The sequence below is a fragment of the Ylistrum balloti genome, unplaced genomic scaffold, assembly GCF_031769215.1.
Source record: "Ylistrum balloti isolate Yb309-2 unplaced genomic scaffold, AGI_CSIRO_Ybal_v1 Utg370254, whole genome shotgun sequence".
Classification (NCBI taxonomy): domain Eukaryota; kingdom Metazoa; phylum Mollusca; class Bivalvia; order Pectinida; family Pectinidae; genus Ylistrum; species Ylistrum balloti.
The window spans coordinates 311,625-337,500 of record NW_026782202.1 but is presented as its reverse complement, the minus strand read 5'-3'; the positions used below and the strand labels follow the sequence as shown (position 1 = coordinate 337,500).

Genomic DNA, 25,876 nt, shown 5'->3' with positions numbered 1-25,876 from the left:
ATATTTCGTTTTCCAAATTATAATACTGAAAATAATTCACTGTAGTGTATATTTCAGCCTCTGTGGTGTATATTTCAGCCTCTGTGGTGTATATTTCAGCCACTCTAGTGTATATTTCAGCCACTGTAGTGTATAATTCAGCCACTGTAGTGTATAATTCTGCCACTGTAGTGTATATTTCAGCCTCTGTAGTGCATATATCAGCTACCCTAGTGTATATTTCAGCCACTGTAATGTGTATTTCAGCCACTGAAGTGTATATTTCAGCCACTGTAATGTATATTTAACCCACTTTAGTGTAAATTTCAGCCACTATAGTATATATCTCTACCACTGTAGTGTATATTTCTGCCACTGTAGTGTATATATCAGCTAATCTAGTGTATATTTCAGTCACTGTAGTGTATATTTCAGTCACTGTAGTGTATATTTCAGTCACTGTAGTGTATATTTCAGCCTCTGTAGTGTATATTTCTGCCACTGTAGTGTATATATCAGCTACTCTAGTGTATATTTCAGCCTCTGTAGTGTATATTTCAGTCAATGTAGTGTATATTTCAGTCACTGTAGTGTATATTTCTGCCATTGTAGTGTATATATCAGCTAATCTAGTGTATATTTCAGTCACTGTAGTGTATATTTCAGTCACTGTAGTGTATATTTCAGTCACTGTAGTGTATATTTCAGCCTCTGTAGTGTATATTTCTGCCACTGTAGTGTATATATCAGCTACTCTAGTGTATATTTCAGCCACTGTTGTGTGTATTTGAGTCACTGTAGTGTATATTTCAGCCACTGTAGTGTATATTTCAGCCACTGTTGTGTGTATTTGAGTCACTGTAGTGTATATTTCAGCCACTGTAGTGTATATTTCAGCCTCTGTTGTGTATATTTCTGCCACTGTAGTGTATATATCAGCTACTCTAGTGTATATTTCAGTCTCTGTAGTGTATATTTCTGCCACTGTAGTGTATATATCGGCTACTCTAGTGTATATTTCAGTCACTGTAGTGTATATTTCAGCCACTGTAGTGTATATTTCAGCCACTGTAGTGTATATTACACCCACTTTAGTATATATTTCATCCTCTGTGGTGTATATTTCACCCACTTTAGTGTATATTTCATCCTCTCTGGTGTATATTTCAGCCTCTGTTGTGTATATTTCAGCCACTGTAGTGTATAATTCAGCCACTGTAGTGTATAATTCAGTCACTGTAGTGTATATTTCAGTCACTGTAGTGTATATTTCAGCCACTGTAGTGTATAATTCAGTCACTGTAGTGTATATTTCAGTCACTGTAGTGTATATTTCAGCCTTTGTAGTGTATATTTCAGTCACTGTAGTGTATATTTCAGTCACTGTAGTGTATATTTCAGCCTCTGTTGTGTATATTTCAGTCACTGTAGTGTATATCTCAGCCACTGTAGTGTATATTTCAGCAACTGTAGTGTATATTTCAGCCTTTGTAGCGTATATTTCAGTCACTGTAGTGTATATTTCACCCACTGTAGTGTATATTTCAGCCACTGTAGTGTATATTTCAGTCACTGAAGTGTATATATCAGAAACTGTAGTGTATATTTCAGTCACTGTAGTGTATAATTCAGTCACTGTAGTGTATATTTCAGTCACTGTAGTGTATATTTCAGTCACGGTAGTGTATGTTTCAGCCTTTGTAGTGTATATTTCAGTCTCTGTAGTGTATATCTCAGCCACTGTAGTGTATATTTCAGCAACTGTAGTGTATATTTCAGCCTTTGTAGTGTATATTTCAGTCACTGTAGTGTATATTTCACCCACTGTAGTGTATATTTCAGTCACTGTAGTGTATATTTCACCCACTGTAGTGTATATTTCAGCCACTGTAGTGTATATTTCACCCACTGTAGTGTATATATCAGAAACTGTAGTGTATATTTCAGCCTCTGTAGTCACGGTAGCCACTCCCGAGCGTCCCCATCACTTTTTTCTTTTTCTTTTTTTTTCTGTTTTGAATGTCATCAGATAGGCAACAAGGAAATGACCGGCTTGTAGACGAAATCTTGAATTAATTTCAATTCAAATTAAATGAAAAAAAGGCAAAATATGAAAAAATGAAAAGGAATCTCATGCAGATATATTTAGATTGCTAACAGAAAAAATATGTTGGATATTCCGCCCACAATAAAATCCACTTTCACTTATCAACACCGAAATAAAAATGGATGCACAATATTGATGATGTTGAAAGAATTGAGACTTGGCATGTTGTGGTAGTGGTGATATTAAGAACGAGAATAAATTTATCTTAAAATACGAACATTACGAGGATATCAGAAAATACTTTACCAAAAAGTATTATTATTTGAAACCTAGTATGGCAAAATTTATCCAACTCTTGGAAACTTAAAATTACAAAGATTTGTCGAATTTAGGAAAATGTATTCATATCATTAGCTAAAGGTGAAATATTACCGTTTGATAAATATATATACATACGTTTATGGCAAGCTTTATGGAGTAATTTTGCACATTTCGAGATATGGGATCTGTGTGTGTGCTATGAGCTAATTGATCCACGTGTTCGTTGTTGTACACTGTACTGATATACTGTACGATGTAAAGTAATGAATTGAAATGAAAATGGCTAGTAGTGACTGTGGTTAGCTGGAGATATGACTCTTTACTGGGACATGGGATACTTTGTTATGATGGTTATGCATTTATTTTCGACCTTATTGATTGTCAAACATTTATTTTCAACCTAATTGATAGTCATACATCTATTTTCAACCTTAATGATTGCCAAACATTTATTTTCAACCTAATTGATGGTGATACATTTATTTTCAACAATATTGATAGTCACACATTTGTTTTCAACCTTATTAATGGTGATGCGTTTATTTTCGACTTTCTTGATGGCCATCCATTTATGTTCAACCTTTTTGATGGTCATAAATCTATTTTCAGCCTTATCAATCGTCATGCATCTATTTGCAACCTTATTGATGGTCATAAATCTATTTTCAACCTTATCAATCGTCATGCATCTATTTGCAACCTTATTGATGGTCATACATTTATTTTCAACCTTATTGATGGTCATAAATCTATTTTCAACCTTATTGATGGTCATACATCTATTTTCAACCCTATTAATGGTCATACATTTATTTTCAACCCTATTAATGGTCATAAATCTATTTTCAACCTTATTTGTCATAAAACCTTACCTATCAAAATCGCATACAAAAGATCTCGGATACGCGCAGGTAGTATTGCAAACATAGATGGGGACAGATTGGATCTAGGGGGTTGCGAAGGGTTAGAGGGGTCGTTGTGAAGGGGAAGAAGTCAAAACACCCTCCTAAACATGAATTAGTTGTTACAGTAAAAATATGAACACCTGCATTGTTCACCATTCAACGTACATACTGTGACAACTACAAATTCATGCTTTATGGCTTAGTTTCTGTTAATATATGTCACTATATCTTCGCTCGAGTTTCTTAAATGGCCTACCCATCTCTGTAATTGTGTCATTTAGTTCAAATATAGAACCATTCTATATTTATGTACATGAATATATATATAGATAAAAAATAGTGAATATATACATACTTTTATATATTGAGAATACATGGTCAGTGTCTCAAAATATAAGCTGTATTTTGGTGAGGGTGAAGAAAGTGGCAAGATCGGGCGAACCAAGTTTGTCTTTCTGTTCCGAGCCAAAACACAGCTTATATTTTAATAAACTGACCATACATTCTATTAATCCTGCAACAATGATCGATAATTAGACTCTTGAAACTTAAATAATTTTGATGTTCATTCTGGGTTTACCTAATAATGTTGACGTTAGCCGAGTTTTGCTTGTTGACGGACGCCGAAATAATTGCTCCACGCAAAAATATAGTTTCAACCTTCATCGGATATAACAACGATTTTATGAGTTTTCAGAAATCAGCTTGTTCATTACAACATGTAAAATTGCTCATTTCAACAACTATTTATATTTCTAAACATAATATTAAAGTAAATTCAGAGAGTGATTCTGTCAAATTACGGTACGAGCTAAATACAGGAGCCTTCCGTCACTGCCGAATACAGCAAAAAGTTTGTGGCAGGTGTATTCTGACAATGGTAGTGTCTGTTACAGAATTAATCATAATATTTGTACCACTCTTTCGCAGTGCGATTGCTGGTCAATTTCTGGGAGATTACTTATATAAGCTGCAAGCTTGTTGGCAAATCCCTTTTCACCTCTGTTTACTTTGTGCCTTCTTGTATTTCAATAACAATTTTGAATTAAATATTGTTTAGACTAAATACAGATCTCACAAAATTACGTCAACTGATCAGATAGCAAACTGGGTATCTGTTTTCAGAAATGATGCACTTATCGCTTACTAGCCTCAAGCGGACAGAGTGGGCTACTTGAGGTATCTACATTCCAGATACAGGTGGCTTTGTGTCGAGTTTGTTCAAGTATTTACAGGCTAACTTCCGGGTTGCTCTACAGTTCAGAGTGATATCGGATTGTTTGTGTTGTCAATCTCATGGTCAACTTACATTCACTGAAAACAAAATGTCCTGACGTAGTGAACAAAACTTTATTGACAAACAGACTGTTTGGCATTTCTGTTTTAAAGTTTAACGCGACAAACTAAGCCGATTACATTATGATATAAACCTTTGACGTATTCACAGTGTTAAAGTCAACATAAAGGGGGCGGGGCAATAATGTTTTGAAATGCATGCATATCAATATAAAACAATTCTACACTCTGTATCGCCCAAAACCACGATGTAGTAAAGTGTCTCCCAATTATACATAAATATCACATCATCGCCCCATCTCGACACTCTGTATCGCCCAAAAACACACACCTCCTCTTCCCCTATCAACATCATCGCCCCATCTCGACGTTACTTAACACACCCCTCCTCTTCCCCTATCAACATCATCGCCCCATCTCGACGTTACTTAACACACACCTCCTCTTCCCCTATAAACATCATCGCCCCATCTCGACGTTACTTAACACACACCCCTCCTCTCCCCCCTATCAACTTTATCGTACCCCTCAACCTCAACATTATTACATTATTATATCCGATGTTTGGAAAAATATCCCCTTCTCCTCCCATTTCAACTCCCCTCCCCCTCCAGCTCAGCTGTCCCTTATCTGCACACATTCGACCTTTCAACCTTTGTCAACACTATTTCACTATTCTCTCATGTCAACTTAATCGCCCCCATCTAAACATTCTTGTCCCCTCGCAACAGCATTACACCCCCGCCCCCCACAACCACCACCCCCATCCCCACCCACACACCCCCTGGTGGTGTGTGACATTCTCCCGCTACAAGCTGTCCTTACTAGATGTATATGTTCTGTTCCCTTGGTCGAAATTCGTATGGACGTTTTAAATTGGACAAACAGGAAACGATTGTTTGCAGACTGTCAGACGAAAGTCACCCTTACATGATATGAGATATTTGTAATAGTGTGACCTCTGACAAAAGTAAATGTTATTGATATTCTGCATGTACTCACACGGCAGGTGTAATATACTTTGTTTATATTTTATCTGTAGTTTGCACCCCGTTGATATATGTACAAGCATTTTTGGCTTTTTATTCGGATAAAGGTCATGAAGACGTCAAGGTCAAAAGTTTTTATGGTGTTTTATGACACACGAGAAAAACGGTCTGTCATAAACTATAGTGCGAACCTCAGTAAACCTAAAGAAAACCTTAGTAGCTATGCTAATGAATTTATACGAATTTATTGAAACGAAACTTTAAAATTTGTTTGTTCAGTCCAGGGATGACGTCATACATGTGGTGACGGTTGAATAAGTCCAACTGTCCGTGCCCTTTTAAAGACTCATCGTGAATTTTTTTTTTTAAATTGTACTAAATAAACAAAGTTGAATAACACTTTTTTAATGCAAGCTTTGATAAGATACAGTGCAGCCAAGCAAAGAATAAATTTACATTATACAGCTGTTTCGTCAGTGATGCTAAATTTTATAACTTGCAGGCGACTGAAGAAAATTCCAAAATGATCTAAAGAAATGTCAAAATCTAGACTGGAGGTTCTCTAGCCCCTGTGTTTAGTAAATTTCATATATCTGATAATATTAGAACAATGCCAAATACACGTGTATATTCTGAACCGTGCCGGTATCCGCATGAATTAAAAAACGTGTCATTTGGAACCTTTGTCAACAAGCCTCAACGTTTTGAACAATGTCTTTGGTGGTCGCCATTTTGTCTGTTCGTCAAAACATAGCTTTCAGTCATGTGATTTCTTGGAATTAGTCTAAAGTCATTATAATTCAAAAGATTAACTACTCTCTTTGTTTTCAAATCCTAGAGGACTTCTAATTATACAATTCATGAAATTCTGTCTTTAATCATTAATTTTTTCTTTTTAACTTATTTATTTATTTATTTTTATTTTTTTTTTGTTACAGGTTTCGCAATTGCATCCTTGTCACAGCTTGACCTTGATTACATTTCTGCTAATCTAGAGACCAAGGTCAAAGTAACCGATAATCTCGAGTACAATGGCGGGAAACACAAATTTGTCGTCACTTTAAAGAACGCCGGAAATCAGCCTATCAAGGGAAATAACTGGAAGATATACTTTTACAGCTTTTTCATGTTAGAGGCAGAGCATCTACCAAACCCAGGCGGGTATGAAGTTCCGGGTCAAAAGGTTAAATTACACCATGAGAACGGATGTCTCTTCAGCATGATGCCAACAGCCGACTTTCAGGACATAAATACCATGGAAACGAGGACCATAGAGTTTTTTGGCGCCAATTGGGCAATAAGTAGGTCCGATGTTCCTCCGAACTGGTACATAACTTCTGATGGTTTAGAGAGTAGACTTCTAAATAGTACATCATTCGGAAGTCATTTTGTTGAAGATTTTACCAATGTTAAACAATGGAAGCGGTACAGAAATGACCAATATAATCCGTACACACCACGTGATCGGTACAGGAAATACGGATCGGACTCGGGAGAAGCAACAGAGAAACACTACATCATTCCAACACCAAAACAAGTAACAGTTACTAGTAGCCATTTTGTGAATGTGCGATCAGGGACATGGCAAGTTCGAACCGGAAGTGCAGACACTGCCGCTGAGGGGATGAAGCTTGCAAGTAAGTTGCTTTCCGGTTTACGAAATATTGAATAGTAGACGACATTAAGTAATACAAAAGCATACATAACGAAGTCATTCAATGTCGTTTATAAGAAAGAAAGAAAGAAAGAAAGAAAGAAAGAAGAGAAAGAAAGAAAGAGAAGGAAAGTGACATATTTAAAACGATATCACATATAATGGGAATTCCATGTAAATATAGATACGCTGTTAACGATGTATTTTACTTTGTGTTGCCGAATAAGATGAAACAACTTGTTCTCTATTTATAGATCTGACTGGTTTGACTTTCAACACCTCTAACGTGAAAGCGAGAAATACTATCTTTCTTAACCTCGATCAGACCATGACCGTCTCCCCAGAGGGTTACACACTTACTGTCAGTCGGGATGAAGAGACTGTCGTTATTAACGCCAGAAACAAGACGGGTCTCTTTTATGGCGGTCAGTCATTGGCCAGTCTTCTAGCTGGTAACGACAACCAGCTGCTACCGGAAGTCACGATTTCGGATGAGCCTCACTTTCAGTTTCGAGGAATGTACGTTGACCTTGCGAGGAATTTCCACGATAAAAATGACATTATAAGATTAATGACAGGGATGGCCACATACAAACTCAACAAATTACATCTACATCTTGCTGATGACGAGGGCTGGAGAATAGAGATCCCAGGACTTCCGGAACTCACTCAGGTGCACAAATGTAGAGTGTAGGTCGTATTCTTCTTCCGAATTTTATTTTAAGCTTCATCATAAATATATGTATTTTTCTTTCAGGTTGCTTCTAAACGCTGTCATGATCTCAGTGAAGACCGGTGTCTCATACCACAGCTTGGTTCCGGTCCTCATGACGACACTTCCGGTTCAGGATTTTTAACTAAACAGGACTATAAGGACATCATAGGCTTCGCGAAAGCTCACCATATAGAGATAATACCGGAAGTAGATACACCTGGACATGCTCGCGCAGCTATCATCGCCATGGAAAAGAGATTCCGGAATTTCGAGTCCACTAACATCACAGCTGCGTCGGAGTTCCGTTTAATTGACCCAGATGACACTTCACGATACTTTTCAGTTCAGATGTTTTCAGATAACGCTATCAATCCATGCATAAATTCCACTTACAGATTTCTAGCGAAGGTCATGGACGAGATAAAAAACATGCACGAGGAGGCCGACCAGCCATTAAAAGTTTACCATTATGGCGGAGATGAAGTTCCAAATGGCGCTTGGGTTAATTCTACTTCCTGTAAAAATCTATTATCAACACTTCCACCAAGCGAGGACTCTAGATACCTGAAACTTTATTTTTTAAACCGAACTTCAGAACTAGCCTTTAACCGTAACTTAGTGCTGTCCGGTTGGGAGGACGGATGGATGGACAGAAATAAATCCCCTTTTAACCGAGACATGTTTCAGAATACTGATATCATGGCGAATGCCTGGGACAATGTATGGGAATGGGGGTCCGCCAAACGGGCTTATAACTTCGCCAACCAGGGTTACAAGGTATGGATAAAAACATTACCAAGGGCAATTAAGCCAGCAAATGTCATTATGGTCTGTGTAAATCCGTACACATACTTTTTTTCTGATGACAAAATGTACAAGGTAGATTACTTATGTACCTTTGTGGGAACTCTTCAGCATTGCTTTGGTTATATAAGGAAAAAGAATATTTATGGCAAAATAATGGACAATAATTCATATACAATACCAAACCTTTCATGATTGAAGCTATATACATAGAAGATGGCATTCATGGACGATATATCAGTCACTGATACGTTAAATATTTTATGTATGACTTAACACTTAGAGCTCATGTCAGTTTTGTGGTTTTTTGTCGTTTCTCACCACCAGGTGGTGCTGTCACACGTTACGCATCTCTACTTTGATCATCCGTATGAGCCTGACCCTGAAGAGAGGGGTCTTTACTGGGGTCCTAGGTTCACCGACACTTTGAAAACATTTGGCTACGTAACAAGTGACCTTTATAAAAACATTGACGTCAGAAGATCAGGGGAGGTAATCACTAAAAATGAAGTCTGTGAAAAGAACAATGTTGGATGTCCGCCGTTACAGAAACCGGAAAATATCGTAGGTAAGTTTTTTGACTCCTATACCTAGTTCCGTGGTAAGATAGACAGAAAGGCACACGACACGGTAAAATACAGGACGAGTTCGATCACCGGCTATTTACAAGCAGTCACGTGTTCCACCCAATGGGGTTACATTCGCCGATTAAGACAAACCAATCACCGTCGTCCTTACAAATGATGATACACATAAAATTATTATACACCAAGGTTTGTAGAAAACCTGACAGTGACCGGTAAGGTGACACATTCAGGTGACCTTTCAACTAACCAATCAAAATGCGACTTTCAATAATTTGCCAGAGCCTTGTTCTCTTCGGTTGTTATCGTGGAAAGGCGTAGTTCTAAAAATGTGACATGTGTAAGATCACGTTTCGTTCGTGTTCAGTACGAGAGGTCCAAAGAATTGCCTCTAGGAATAAAAATTTTCCTGACGTGAAAGGCATAGAGCAAACGTGCTGTGCACTGTACCCGTAGCTAATGTTAATATATAAATACTATGATAGTATTTTCACTTTTCTGAATATGTTTGATTCACTTTTTAAAATAAACATGGAGATGCTTTTACAGAAATAAAATTGGCATGAATTGATATTTCTTTATTCCTACAACTACCAGGATTATGCTTAACCAATATAAGACATCACAGCATTAACAAAACCACACGAAATATCAACGTCACAGTAATAGCGCGATCGATCACTCGCTGTAGCGCGCCAAATATTCTTCGTTTCCTGAAGTACTAACCTGTTAACCAAAATTAATTGATGTTTTGTTATCTTTGTACTTACAACCGCAGATATTGCCATCATGGTTTATAAGGCTCGCTCTTTCCAGGCAAGCACTGCCTGACTCATATTGACCCAATGTTAAGAATCTCAACCATACCACGAAGATGGTTGTAGCGCCCAGCTCAAGCTGCCTTGCAGCCAAACATATTCGTTAGATAATGTGTGTGTTGTGTGTGGATTTCTATTTACCGTTATTGTTACTACTTTTGAAAGAAATGAAGTGACACCATAATTCTGTGCTTCTATTTCCTGTCTAATCTCTTTCTGTTTCTATTCCAATTTACATACGCTGCCAAACAGGTAATAAGAGACGAATTTCGATTGGCTTAAATGGTATTGTAATGTAATGAGGTCATTTGAACGTGACCTCTTACAGCCACCTTCAGATCTTGATAACGTTGTTAATAATAATTATTTTTATTTAAATATAATTGCATGTACAGACAGTTTCTCGTCGCTCTGGTTAAAGAGAAACACTATTATCTATAATCGTCTATACATGTACACTGTAACTTCCGGTTTCCATACACATGCGCATTACTAAAGTGAGATCTTACCAAATTTGCCAGAAAATATATAGCCCTGTTGAGTTGTTGATGATTTCTTGGCCAGATGTCGATTTGTTTTTATGGCACAACTTTCGAATTGTTTATTTATCTGCATACTTGACTGACAACGGTTCGTATGACGTCATTTCAGGTCTCCAAGGACATATTTGGTCAGAAACCGTTCTTTCCCGCCAACTTTTCGACTATATGATTTTCCCACGCCTCCTTGCTGTGGCAGAGAGGGGTTGGCACCGGGCATCATGGGAAGATATCGAAGATGAATCGGACAGAAAGTCGGCCATAATGGCGGACTGGAAACGTTTTGCAAAAAGTCTTGGAACAAAGGAGCTGAGACGTTTGGATGAGTTGAACATACAGTACCGGGTTCCTCCACCAGGAGCTAGGTCAGACTTTGTCATTTGTCCTGCTTCAACATCTATTATCACAAGAAAAACTGATCATCACACCCACTAAATGTCAGATAGAGATATAGAGTTGTTTATATAATGTGTTATTTATCAAACTTTTGGAACTTATCCTTTCACACTAGGCAGTAAACATTTCAGTAGATTATCGTCCGGAGCTGATTAATTTGGTTCCGTCCTTTACAGAGTCGATGGTGATGTTGTACACCCAACTGTGACTTACCCGGGACTTAACGTAGAGTACAGACGTCCTGACCAATCAGAGTGGTCGCTGTCAACCAATCAGGGGGTGCCTTTCAATGGGAATGACGTCATATTTCTACGAGCCAGGTAATATGCATGTATAATGGTACAACAGGAGGAAGCTTACTTAGCGTAGGACAGGTTTGGGAAAGAAGATTGGGATTGAGACGAGGAATGGTTTGTTTTTTATGTCATCTGACAAGAGAGGTCAGGGTGGTTTATAACCATAGTGTGCGCCGCTGTCTGACGTGCGTCAACATATTAAATTTAGAATTTTTTCCCGTGTTTATCCAATGTTATTAAGCTGCAACTTGTCTGAAATGGTCTTGACCACATTTTTTAGGTTGGTCCAAAATCCAATATGGCTGCCATCTTGTTTAAACTCCTTCTCAGGTTTAAATAGTGGTGGTGATGTAAGGAAAGATAACTGACAAAGTTTTCGTTATTTATTGGCCTCGTCAAACGTTCAATATGGCAATCCTTGTAGCCATTTTTGTAACAATCAAGGTTTCCCCGAAAATTACTTAGTTTAAACCATTTCTCAAGGGGCATTGAACTGAAACTTGCCTGAAATGGTCCTGGCAAAACACTGTTATTTTCTTGTTGGCATGAAATCGCATTTGGCCGCAATCTTCATCAACTCATTTTAAAACCTTCTCGATGCCATTGAGCTGAAATTTTGTAGGAATGTTAAGAAACCGGAATGAAGAAGGTTTTATCTTTATTGCTAAAATAATGCGAATTATTTCAATAATTTGATAACAGTTCCTATCGCTACTATTGTTGTTCTAAATATAGGTCTTGATAGTCTGATGACCAACAAGCCCCATTGGCCTCTTGTTTGATATAGATTATTTTCTCTCTTTTTCTCAAAATGAATGCTTTTCCTTTATATAGTTAGCATGAACGCCATATAATATTTTTTCTCAGATCAGCTAATGGTACGAGGACTAGCAGAGAGGTCACAGTGACGTCAGGTAAGGTCATGAATCTGTGATAATAGATACATATACCTAATGATAAATCCTAATGATAAATCACAGATCTGACTGTTCTGATAGATCCTGTTCTCAAAGTCATAGATCTAACTGTTCTGAAAATTAACTGTTCTGATAGTCTAACTTTCTGTTCGGATCCTTCATGACTTAACTGTTCGGAGTTTCTCAGAGATCTAACTGTTCGGATAGATCCAGTTCTCAAAGTCACAGATCTGACTGTTCGGATAGATCCAGTTCTCAAAGTCACAGATCTGACTGTTCTGATAGATCCAGTTCTCGGTCACAGATCTAACTGTTCGGATAGATCCAGTTCTCAGTCACAGATCTAACTGTTCTGATAGATCCAGTTCTCAGTCACAGATCTAACTGTTCTGATAGATCCAGTTCTCAGTCACAAATCTGACTGTTCGGATAGATCCAGTTCTCAGTCACAGATCTAACTGTTCGGATAGATCCAGTTCTCAGTCACAGATCTAACTGTTCGGATAGATCCAGTTCTCAGTCACAGATCTGACTGTTCGGATAGATCCAGTTCTCAGTCACAGATCTAACTGTTCGGATAGATCCAGTTCTCAGTCACAGATATAACCGTTTTATTATCATTTTGTTGAACGTTTGTCTCTGTTTTAAATAGATCCAGTTCTCAAAGCCACTGATCAGACTGTGGTTGACTACATTGCTGAGAACCTAGATGTGAAGGTTCAGGTAGTTGACAACATACAGAACGATGTCACTGTAGAGATGCGTATGAGTTTAACCAACACTGGTGGGCGTTCCATACACGCCTCAAGCTGGGCTATCTACTTGGACAATATTCGCATGACTGAACCAGACCGCTTTCCCTACCCTGAGGGCATAGAGTTGAAAGGAGTTCATTTAAGGCTTTTCCACATAGGCGGGAGCTTATTCAAAATTGTTCCGGAAACTTCCTTCCAGTCCTTTACCCCAGAACAAACGTTATCGTTTCCGTACGTTGATAGGTATTGGAAGGTGGCACGTACAGACGTGATGCCAAATATGTATGTTAGTGGAGAGGGAATGAAAAGTAAGGTGATACAATCAACCCAGGGAGAAAAACTGGGGTTTGTTGGGAATTTCTCGACAAAACACCAATGGAAGAGGTACCCCCAGGATCAGTATGATCCGTTCCTTGCCCGCACGAGGCACGCCATCAACTCTGATGCTATAGATGCGGGACATGCTGGGAAATGGATAATCCCTACACCAGTTACTCAACTGTTGACAAATGAAACCAAGGTGACCGTCACGGATGACTGGGTTGTGGTAGACCTGGGGGAATTCCCACAGGAAGCGGCGGGTTTAGCAGGTACGTACCATCTGTGAATCGTTGGTAATGAAATCAGCTTCTTTTGTGGACAGCAATTTGAATGTAAGTTTAGCAATTTATATGACTTTAATAATAATTTTCTTCGTCAGTTTAATGATACGAAAGTATGTTACTTGCTTATCGTCTATAAATTGCAGCTATGTTCAACCTGTCCGTGGTCAACACCAAACCCAATGACAAGTACATTGGATATCGTAAGGAGGTTGTACTCGATAACAATGCGAATATTGTACACTCGGAAGCTTACAAAGTGGATATTATTTCCGGAAATGACTTGATTCTGCTAACGGCCAATCAGAGTGCAGGGGCATTTTACGCAGCAAAAACACTTGACGCACTGTCACGTACTGTCGAGAGTGGAAGAGAACTTCCGAACGGAACCGTAATAGATGGCCCCCGATTCAAATACAGGGGAATGCACTTAGATGTTGGTCGTAATTTCCATTCTAAAGAAGAAGTTTTAAAACTTCTGGATGTTATGGCAACGTACAAAATGAACAGATTACATTTACATCTGACCGAAGACGAAGGTTGGAGACTTGAAATCCCTGGTCTACCCGAGCTGACGGAGGTAGGTTTAATTCCAGTCATTTATATAAAGGGACGATTTTGCCACCATGTTTTGTTTAAGCAACGTATATCTTGGTCAATGGTGGATCGACCTCTTTGGAATATAACCAAGAATAACCGTATTGTAATACTTCGTTTTAAGCATAACAAGGTCAAGGGCTTTCAGCGTTTGGTTTCTCCTTTTATCTTAATCAAATAAACTGATTCCTATCACCTTGACCTACTTTCAAAGTCAAAGCCAAATCTGTGGAAACTTCTGAATAATATTAGGATATAATGCTTGACTTTGATAAAACTGGGGAAAAAAACACCTCAGATTCAAGTAATGTCAAATTGATCACACGAGCTAAAATTGTACAGCAACGTTTTCACTCTTGAAAAACTGATGAATTAAAACCAAGCTGAGAATTAATTCATTTTGATTAATTTCTTATTTCCGCACTCAATTTCATATTTAAGTAACAATTTAGTTTTATAGTCCCTTTGCGCCACTTGAATTGTTGGATATTACCCACAATGCATTATAATGTTATTCAGGTTGGCGCCAAAAGATGCCATGATGAGGCCGAACTCAATTGTATTTTACCACAACTTGGCTCGGGGCCAGACACCTCTACTTCCGGCTCTGGGTATTATCATGTGTCAGAATACAAGGAAATACTTACTAGCGCCTCTCAGCGACATATTCTGGTCATCCCGGAGATTGATATGCCCGGACATATCCGCGCTGCCATTAAAAGTATGGAGGCAAGGCAGTTACGATTTCCAGCAAACGAAACGGCAGCTAATGAATATATTCTGACCGAAAAAAACGATACGTCTAAATACCTTAGTGCCCAGCTATTTACCGATAATGCTATGAACCCATGTCTCGATTCTACTTTCAAATTCACTGATCACGTGATTACAGAGATTGTTAAAATGCACAAAGACATTCAGCCCTTGCAGATGTTCCATTTCGGAGGCGATGAAGTCGCGAAGGGCGCATGGACGAACTCTTCTGCCTGTCAAACTTTCATATCAAAAGAGAATACCATTAATAGTGTGTTAGATCTAAAAGAATATTTTGCTTCAAAGATTGCTAGTCAGGTAGCGACACATGGAATAAACCTCGGTGCTTGGGAAGACGGTCTGATGGAAGGAACCAACCCATATGATAAATCAGGGCTCCCTAGCAATATTGAGTAAGTAGGGTAGTGGTTTTTAACCTACAAACCTAACATATAGAATAAATAGTTCTTCGGAGTTTACATGGAACTCTCCTGAGTCAATATCGTGATAAATATTGCCGGCAGCATGTTTATATCAATGTAAGAGTTTCCATATACATATCTCAAGGTTTTTACGTAAAACAAATATGGAGGACGAAATCAGTCGAAGGCAGCCATTTTGTCCTTTTCTTTTGTTGCAATCTACGACGCAATCTCGGCGTCCATATTATTATATCACAGTCTGACTGACAAAGCCAATGAAAAACACGTCAGGGTATATTGGCAAACTCACTGGATAACAGGCCGATCATGTGATAAAAAGCTAGCCGACTGTTGGTCGTTTGAGAGTAATTATCAATTTTATCCAACATCTACGTTTCAGTGTATATGGCTATGCGTGGGACAATGTTTGGGAATGGGGCGTTTCTGAACGAGCTTACAAGATGGCTAATGCTGGATACAAGGTAATGGTGCAGATGACATAGTATAAAATAGATCTTCTTCTAAATCCCTTAAAATGGTTATTGTGCTTGCTTTTTGATATCTGAATAGTTCCTTCGCCCATAAACTGAAAAATTACATTTAAAATGGTAAGTTAAACTTTTAATTCATTGGCACAATTGAATTTTATTAACTTTCCAATAATACCTCGTTTATATTTATGAGAACGTGGCATTCTTAATTAGCATGGCTATGGACGTTGTTGATGAAGATGCTCATTCCTGTAAAAATCTTAATCTCATTGTTTGTTTCCAATGATATCAGTGCAATTTCTTCTTTTACGAATTTTTCTTTATTGCATGGAATTCTATTTAAAGATCACAAAAGTTTACTGTCATCACAAGGGCCAATTTCATCACGAAAGATTACTGTTATCACTAAAGGTCACTGTTATCACTGAAGGTCACTGTTATCACAAAAAGTTCACTGTTATAATTTAAGGTCACTGTCATCACTCAAGGTCACTGTTGTCACAAAAAGGTCACTGTTATCATTTATAGTCACTGTTATCACTAAGGTCACTGTTATCACTCAAGGTCACTGTTGTCACAAAAAGGTCACTGTTATCATTTATAGTCACTGTTATCACTAAAGGTCACTGTTATCACTAAAGGTCAAGGTCAATGTTATCACTAGAAATCTATGTTACCTCTTAAGATCTTTCTTATCAAACCATGTCACGTGTACCATTCTATTTTCTTTTCCAGGTTGTGCTGGCGCATGCGACACATTTGTACTTTGATCATCCTTATGAGCCAGACCCCGAAGAGCGCGGGTATTACTGGGCAACACGATACACAAGCACGCGCAAAACATTCGGCTACATACCCGATAACATCTACCTGAACGCTAAAGTAAAACGGTCAGGAGAGAAATTGAATCTGGGAGAAATATGTGAGGGTGCGCAATGTGTGAAGTTGGAAAAACCGGAGAACATCGAGGGTTAAGTATAATCAGGATAAAAAAGACCAGAGGAACATCGAGGGTTAAGTATAATCAGGATAAAAAAGACCTGAGGAACATCGAGGGTTAAGTATAATCAGGATAAAAAAAGACCTGAGGAACATCGAGGGTTAAGTATAATCAGGATAAAAAAAGACCTGAGGAACATCGAGGGTTAAGTATAATCAGGATAAAAAAAGACCTGAGGAACATCGAGGGTTAAGTATAATCAGGATAAAAAAAGACCAGAGGAACATCGAGGGTTAAGTATAATCAGGATAAAAAAGACCAGAGGAACATCGAGGGTTAAGTATAATCAGGATAAAAAAGACCAGAGGAACATCGAAGGTTAAGTATAATCAGGATAAAAAAGACCTGAGGAACATCGAGGGTTAAGTATAATCAGGATAAAAAAGACCAGAGGAACATCGAGGGTTAAGTATAATCAGGATAAAAAAGACCAGAGGAACATCGAGGGTTAAGTATAATCAGGATAAAAAAGACCAGAGGAACATCGAGGGTTAAGTATAATCAGGATAAAAAAGACCAGAGGAACATCGAGGGTTAAGTATAATCAGGATAAAAAAAGACCACAGGAACCACTCCTTTTAATATAGATCTTAGATTAGATACAATGATAAGGTACTGATTTGAATGAATTAGACTGAATAAGGCATGTGTTTTGTCTTAAAATTAAATTCAATTAAGATTTACCGTAACCAGGAGTAGGAAATCGTTTAATTTTGGGAAAATAGAAGAAAATTTCAATAGTTGAATTGTTATCTGCTCTTTCTTCATTTGATATGTGTTTTGAAATTGCAGTATTTGGTTCATTACCAAAGAACTTATCACCTTTGCACCATCAAGCCTTACTTCAGTGACTGGTTTGGCTATATGACATTAAGTATACGTAGAATTTTATTTACTGACTAGAAAAGACTGGTTTTCAAATTTATGGTTAAAATATAGAATGGTGTGATGAAATTATGGTAATGCTTCATTGTAATAGGTATTCAAGGCCACCTGTGGACGGAAACTGTCCGCACGGACGAACAGATGGACGAGATGATATTCCCGCGCATGCTGGCTCTTGCTGAAAGAGCCTGGCACAAAGCATCTTGGGAAGACCTTGCAGATGAGACAGCAAGAACTGCTGGAGAAAAGCAAGATTGGGAGAAATTTGCTAATACCTTAGGATATCGAGAGTTGTCTGTCCTTGATTCTATGGGTGTACACTACCGGATACCGCCTCCAGGGGGCATGTAAGTATATAAAAGATCCTTGTTAAATCATTTTCTCCAAACATATCATCAGACTCATTGAAACATCATATCATTGCTCTTTTTTATACTTTCTAATTATAGCATTCCTATTCCTGTTACCTTGGTGTATTGTTTCATTTTTCAGTTTCAACTCAACTTTTAATCTGAAATAAAAAAAACGTACTTTCACAGCATTGTTCTCTGTTCTAGTCGAAGATCAATTGATTCAAACGTCAGAAATTGCTTTCAACTTAGTTATATGATATCAGTGTCTATTCCAATTTCTCTGGAATAAAACTTTAACCCCAATGTACGGTATTTACAGTAGTGTGTCTGGTGGTTCCATTGTTCTAAACTTGCTTTCGTGTGTGAACGTACTACTTGAATTGACTAAGATTTGCCTGGCAGGTGTCGTCGATGAAGCTGAAGATGTTTGCCCTTCTGGAACACCTGGTCATATTATCCTTGAACTTTCTCAGGAGTTAGCTAGCACAAAGTTGTTCCAATGATCGTTTGCGTTAATGCTGTTCCTTAATTAGAAAGATACATTATATCCCTGAAGATGACAATTTCCTTATTGTTACAATAAAGATTGAATTCAGCTGTTGAGGATTATAAGTTTAGCATCAAAGACGAAACAGCTGTATGACATAGCATCACTGATGAGTCCTATAAGAACGAAATAGCTGAATGATGTAGCATCACTGACGAGTCCTAGAAAGACGAAACAGCTGTATGATGTAGCCTCACTGACGAGTCCTGAAAGGAGGAAACAGCGGTATGATGTAGCATCATTGCCGAGTCCTAGAAGGACGAAATAGCTGAATGATGTAGCATCATTGACGAGTCCTAGAAGGACGAAATAGCTGAATGATGTAGCATCATTGACGAGTCCTAGAAGGACGAAATAGCTGAATGATGTAGAATCACTGACGAGTCCTCTAAGGACGAAACAGATGTATGATGTAGCATCACTGACGAAACAGCGATATAGTATAACAGCACCGACGAGTCCCGGAAGGAAAAACACAGCAGTATTATGTAGCATCGGATCAATACAGTAATCATCTGACCAATAACTAGTCTTATCTGGAAAAATTTAAGTCATAATTCTACATGACTTTATGATTCACTTAGCATCACCCACTGTTACGTGGATAGAACTGGAAAAGATATTATCAAAGACGGACTGTGTCACTGTATTAATAAATATTTATATATAATATTATCATAACAGATCCAGGGATGGGCGCTTATTGGTCAATTCAGCTTTCCCAGGTCTTCGGATAGAGATCAGCACCGATAATGGCAACACATGGAAGGAAGTTAAAAGATCTACCACAGTCACAGAGGGGTCAACAATTCTGCTGAGAACAAAGTATGTATGACAAACAGCCGAGTTGTTGGCAGGTCATTTTTCTTCACTGTTCTCGAAACTAAATACCTTGAAAAGAATTTTCCAAATTATTAGCTCAATAATTTTCAAACAAAAAAAAATAGAAATAGATAGTTTTTAAAAAGGCAACAAAAGAACTTGACTATTTGAACCAACGGAAAAAAACAGTCTTGACACCAGTCACCACCTCACTAAACAGTCTTGACACCAGTCACCACCTCACTAAACAGTCTTGACACTAACCACCACCTCACTAAACAGTCTTGACACTAACCACTTTCAAATTTCTTTGTTTCTGCATTAGTTTGATATACATCGGATTATATTGATTTACAGGTCAGCTGATTCCAAGCGTAGAAGTCGGGTCGTGTCACTGAAAGATTCGTCATCCCAGGCATCTGGGACATCAACGCCACTTCTCAGTGTCACCGGTGCCTTCATTGCTTTGATATCGTGTTGGATTTGGACTTCAATGTCAACAGCGCCTGCGTGGCTTTAATAACTCTTCAAAGACATGAATATGATACACTGGACAGAGTTGCCTCCCTTCCCATGTGTGATGCCATTGATAAAGGTGTGGTCCTTAAATAGATAGATATGCTAAAAGGCTGGGGACAAAGCCTGGTTAAATAAATGAATATAAAGATAAACGAAAACACAGTAATTACGATGAAAATCAAGATTAATGGAAATTAATTAATGTGATGCTAAAGTCAACGTCATGAATTTATAATGGTGGCATACCCTCTATTGTCTATCAAATTTACAAATGTCACATGATTTACAAATAGGTCATGTGATATATGTACACAAACATCGCGCGAGTCTCAGTCATGTGATTTTAACAAGCATGCTATTAACATAAATGTATGATTCACACATGTACAGTAATGAACACACATGAAACTTGATACATGCAAACATCATCAACTTATACTTTATGTGCGCGCATATCATGTAATTTATACCAACATATTACCATCCTCGATAGTCCAGGGGTTTCGATCACATTCACTCACTGCATCCCTGTAACTTGGCAAGTAAAGTAATTTGATTGGTTCCGGGAGAAAAATAACTGGCCAATCACCGGTTGATAAGCTCCTTTTGAAGAAGGAGAGACGCCCAACTTTATGCTATTACAATAAACCCTTATGTGGCCTCAACATTCATTCGACGTACACCAAAGGATCAAACTAGTCTTTTTTGTCTTGTCCACAAGGTGTTGCACATGGAACTTTCATTTTTGCAATGACATGTTCCAGGAATGAAGAGAGCGAAAGTGATCCTAACTGCTGTAGTATAGAGGATGACATATTACAGATTGTGTGATTAACACAAAACATGTGTATTAATTACACGGGATATGCGATTGTATCAAAGTATTCGCTCCTATTATGTAAAGTTTTTGTGCCATACATCATAGATACATTACATGTATATATTTCAATTTCATTCATGACATTTATCACAAAATTCCTTGTTAAAAGCATTTAATCAGAGTCATTGCATGTAAGCGTGCAGTTTTTTAAATGTCATTTATAGACCTGTAAATGTCATTTATAGACATGTAGTGTCATTTGTTGGGTTTTTTTTTTCTAAACTGAAGAGCTGAAAAGTATGTCCGTTAAGTAGCAATATCCGAACTTGCACATTAGTAATGAGAGAGATATAGAATTGTCTGAACTAAAAGATATAGGCGCTGAGGTAAGTCCGGACAAACGAGTACACTAAGAAGTAAAATGAAAGGAGAATTACATTTTTCATATAAAACTTGAATCCTATAGTGGGTTCGGATTAACCACTGAGAAAACTCCAACTAATTAATGATTTGCATGGTGTCTGATTTTCCTAGCAGTGTGTGTGCATGGAGTCGATGTGATTTTCTTTAGTTGAACAATAAAATGGTTAAAAAGGACATTTCCCGTGTTTTTATTTGCACACAGTTAATCTTGTTTAATTTAATTGAATAATTTGTGTTATTCTTTGTCAGACAACATAAAAAAGAGAAAAATATCCAGTATGAAAACTCCCCAGAAGCGCTAGATTGTACAAAACAGTATTAGGTAGTTCTACCAAAGGAACGCTAGATTGTACAAACAGTATTAGGTAGTTCTTGGAACAAGAGAGCGCTAGATTGTACAAACAGTATTAGGTAGTTCATGAAACAAGAGAGCGCTAGATTGTACAAACAGTATTAGGTAGTTCATGAAACAAGAGAGCGCTAGATTGTACAAACAGTATTAGGTAGTTCATGAAACAAGAGAGCGCTAGATTGTACAAACAGTATTAAGTAGTTCTTGAAACCAGAGAGCGCTAGATTGTACAAACAGTATTAGGTAGTTCATGAAACAAGAGAGCGCTAGATTGTACAACCAGTATTAGGTAGTTCATGAACAAGAGAGCGCTAGATTGTACAAACAGTATTAGGTAGTTCATGAAACAAGAGAGCGCTAGATTGTACAAACAGTATTAGGTAGTTCGTGAAACGATAGGCCTTTCGGCCTCAGCAGTCGCCGGACTTGCACTTTTGTTAACAAATGAAAAGTACAAACTAACCGAACTGTTTTATCCAATATCTACCATACAGATTAAAGCCTGTGGAGTACTGTTTGTACCAAATGAGGATTGAAAGAACATTGCATAAAACAGTCAAACTCAAACATTTGAACCATGTGACCTTGGAAGTGGTACAAGGTCATTTACTTGCACTAACTTGGTAGCCCTTCATTCCAGCATGTTACAGTCCCAAAATCAGCGCTTCCAGTTATTGAGCAGAAGTCGAAAATGTAAATCGTTTACGGCGGACGTTGCACAACAGACAAATGCGATCGTAACATTTTGTCTCAGGTGACCTGAAAAAACTTGGTGTCATCCTCGTGTTCTTTGTAACACCTTTTGTTTTCAAAGATAAAATTTTAAAAAAAAGTTGCCGTAATATTCGAGTTTAAATAACGTTTTATTACGGACAACCTGCAGTAAAACATCCAATTGATCCAGATGACCTAGAAATTGGGTCAGAATTATTTTTCTGCATGAAACGGACATCAATCATCCTGATAAATTATAAATTGATGTATTTCATCGAAAGTCAGTTCTCCAATGACGTAATACAAACTAAATTAACCTTTTCATAAAAAACAAAAAAAATGATCTTTTTTTAATTGTACTCACAGCCGTAGCATATAACAAGGGATGAATTCTATAAGAAATTCTCCAGCAAGTTTTTGTGATTTTCAACATCCAGTACTCAAACGTTATTACCGACTTCTGACCAGAAAATAAGCTACTCCAGGGATTAAATACAGAATTAATACAACAATTTCAACAAATAATTATTAACACCTTTGAATCAATGATTTGTTTTAATGTTTTAATCAATATGTTGTATGCTGATATTTCAAATACAATACTGCAGTATTGTGGACGTAAATCAGATCTCGAGTAGGCTGTGTTTTGAAAAGTAAATGAAATAGGAAATAGAATGTCGGTATTAATTTTTCGAGAATTGGATGCTTTGTGTTTTACAATCAAACAAAGACTAAAATTATACAGTTTTATGATAATGATAATGTATAATTCAAATCCGTAACTTACTTGCATTACAATTCCATACATTTATACAATGTAAAATCAATAAATAAAATATCATATACACACATACTTATATGAAACAAGGAAAAATCTCGTCCATAACAAAATCAAAATTCAAAATCAACTTGCACACAACATCATAACACGGATGTGTATTTATATATCTACATACAGAAATACATAACTGACAGGTATGTATGTATAAACTTATTGTCACTTCATGTTTATTTATAGATTTATAGATGCAGATAAACATATAAAGTACATATTAGTATCTATTTATAGATCTACGTGTGAATACGTGTATAAGTACAAATTTGTATCTATTTATAGATCTACAATGTGTGAATACATGTATAAGTATACATTTGTATCTATATAAAGATCTATCACACAGTGTGAACATTCATATACGTTAACATTTGCATTTATTTATAGATCTATAACACATTTACATATTTAACAGTATACATTTGTATCCACAAACACAATTTCTCAACCCATAGACCATATATATAAACGTACTATATTACAAATTAGCTGCTTAATGTTAATATAGAATTTCTAGAATGTATGAGACAGGACAACATCAAAGGACATTACGTGTGGACAAGGTCGTGGGTACTGTGTAAAGCCACAAGTGTTGCTAATGCGATTTCGCCACAGTTATTGAGGTACCCATTAGAGAGGAGAGTGTGTTTCAACCGGACACCATACCATTTCTACATATATTACAGAATTTGTCAGATCATCACTTGGTCAATACTCGGCCAATCTTGTCATCAAACACTAACTGAACATTTAAAATATTTCTCTTCTGGGCAATGTATGGGTTATTAAGATCTGCAGCCCCTATAATACAATAGTATATATACATGGTCTGTTGGTAGGGAATTCTTGTCGAATTCCTGTGTTCGTATCTATAAATGGACATCCAATACATGTATGAAGAATGTACACATATGTTCGAGAGATTAATAAAGATCAGTACGTATATAAAGATACTATATTCTGATGACTATGTCACCAGGAAAGAGACCTTCCTCACCAAGACAACGTCACGCAGATGCAAAACCGGTGACCAACAAACAAACCATGATCTAATATCGTGTTCCAAGTAGTACCATTATATTTTACCAAAAAATGTTTAAAAGTTGCCGAAGGCTACAAGTTATACACCTAGTAAAAACACTTCCCTAAAATTGCATTCATAATTATACTTCAGTTCAAATTGTTTACCTGCCCATTAAGATGACATATCTAGCTAAATTACCTGCCAACAGAGACCATCAATCAAACCTTTCAATAACAACTATGGATTTAAATTATTCATAAACCCACCTGTCCAATAAAACCACTTACCTATGAGGACTATTGACTGGTACAACAAGTTTTCATGCACAGTTTTCAATTTCCCTTTTTTAGTAAAAATTCAGTTATATCATAGATTATTATTGTAAATTGAATGAAGGGACAAAACAACTGTTTTCCTTCAACCAACATATAAATGCCATGTTACCAGTTTTATCTTGGACAAATATCAATCGCAACAAGCTCACGGTAAGGTGTGTGTAGATTTATTGGTTTGTGGACCGGTTTCGCCGGAACTTGGTGGGCTTCATCAGGACCAGTCTTATCTAGCTTACATTGTAGGTGTTGGTCTGTGTTACCACTGATGATCAATAATTCCTCCTCACAAGTTATTCATAACACTCTTTATGTTACAAAATATTGCCCTGACTCAACATCAACAAGGAAACACAGTACTATATACTGGGTAACATTGGTCCTGAATTATTTTCATCCTATATTAAGATAATTGTCTTTTTCCGGTGTTAAATCCACCGTGTAGACATAATGTCATATTTTTCAGTTTTAACTCCAAACTTTAACCTCGATTTTGTGGTCACCATATTGACTAAATTCAAGATTTCCTCGTAGACAGTGGGTAACTACCTACTAAACATCTACTGTACTAACAACCGTTTATTGGTAAACTTCAGAAGAAAAAATATATGTTCAATGGTCTTTATTACAGGGAAAATCCTGGGGTCATTTTCAACAATTTTCTGTCAATAAAGGAATTAATAAGAACTACTCTAGCATGATTAAAAGAAAATGAAAACAGGAGGGTTTAATTTCTGTTTTTAGTGATCAGTAGCCTTTTAATTCCCTCCAGAATTACCCCTGTTAGTAAATGATAGCATTTGCTGTCTACCCGGCCCCACTTGTATAAAATATCTCAACTTGAGATTTCCTCAAGTCGAGATTTTCCTCAGCTAATATCGCCTTGAAAATATCTTGTATGAAAATTCCTCAAGGAATTTAAGGACATCCTAGCCGATGGCTTCCTCCTGTTCCTTGAGCAAATTTTATACAAGCCGTTTTTGAGGAGATATCAGCTGAGGAAAATCTCGACTTGAGGAAATCTCAAGTTGAGATGTTTTATACAAGTGGGGCCAGATCAGCTAACACTCTGTAGAAATACTCATACTCACAAAAACAATCGTACTTTTTAACAGGTACCCCAAACCAAGCACATGGATTATACATAATATACAATGTAAGGTTATGAAAGTACCTCAACATACACACATATCAATATTGATTAATCCTTAACAGTTTTCTATCAATGCTGGTTTATTCAAACTTACAAATATAAATCTGCAAAATTAAAGATAATTTAAAAACTAAAAGCAAGCTCTAGTATTTTACTGCGATTCATATATAAAATGGTGACAAAGAGGGTTGGAGAATTATTGATCAGTTTGTATACG

The 25,876-nt window shown here is 37.1% G+C and overlaps 1 protein-coding gene across 1 annotated transcript in view; it reads left to right on the top strand.

Annotated features, from left to right (window-relative positions):
• Positions 1-20,007, top strand: part of LOC132552530 (uncharacterized) — a 31,376-nt gene extending 11,369 nt beyond the window's left edge. Inside the window, exons 2-16 of the mRNA XM_060216708.1 lie at positions 6,476-7,174; positions 7,446-7,864; positions 7,949-8,683; positions 9,038-9,278; positions 10,764-11,016; positions 11,224-11,367; positions 12,211-12,257; positions 12,913-13,605; positions 13,764-14,197; positions 14,734-15,380; positions 15,790-15,871; positions 16,616-16,850; positions 17,860-18,112; positions 19,350-19,490; positions 19,845-20,007. Of these exons, the coding sequence (XP_060072691.1) occupies positions 6,476-7,174; positions 7,446-7,864; positions 7,949-8,683; positions 9,038-9,278; positions 10,764-11,016; positions 11,224-11,367; positions 12,211-12,257; positions 12,913-13,605; positions 13,764-14,197; positions 14,734-15,380; positions 15,790-15,871; positions 16,616-16,850; positions 17,860-18,112; positions 19,350-19,490; positions 19,845-20,007 (5,186 nt within the window). The remainder of the gene's footprint in view (positions 1-6,475; positions 7,175-7,445; positions 7,865-7,948; positions 8,684-9,037; positions 9,279-10,763; positions 11,017-11,223; positions 11,368-12,210; positions 12,258-12,912; positions 13,606-13,763; positions 14,198-14,733; positions 15,381-15,789; positions 15,872-16,615; positions 16,851-17,859; positions 18,113-19,349; positions 19,491-19,844) is intronic.
• The last annotated feature ends 5,869 nt before the right edge of the window (positions 20,008-25,876 follow it).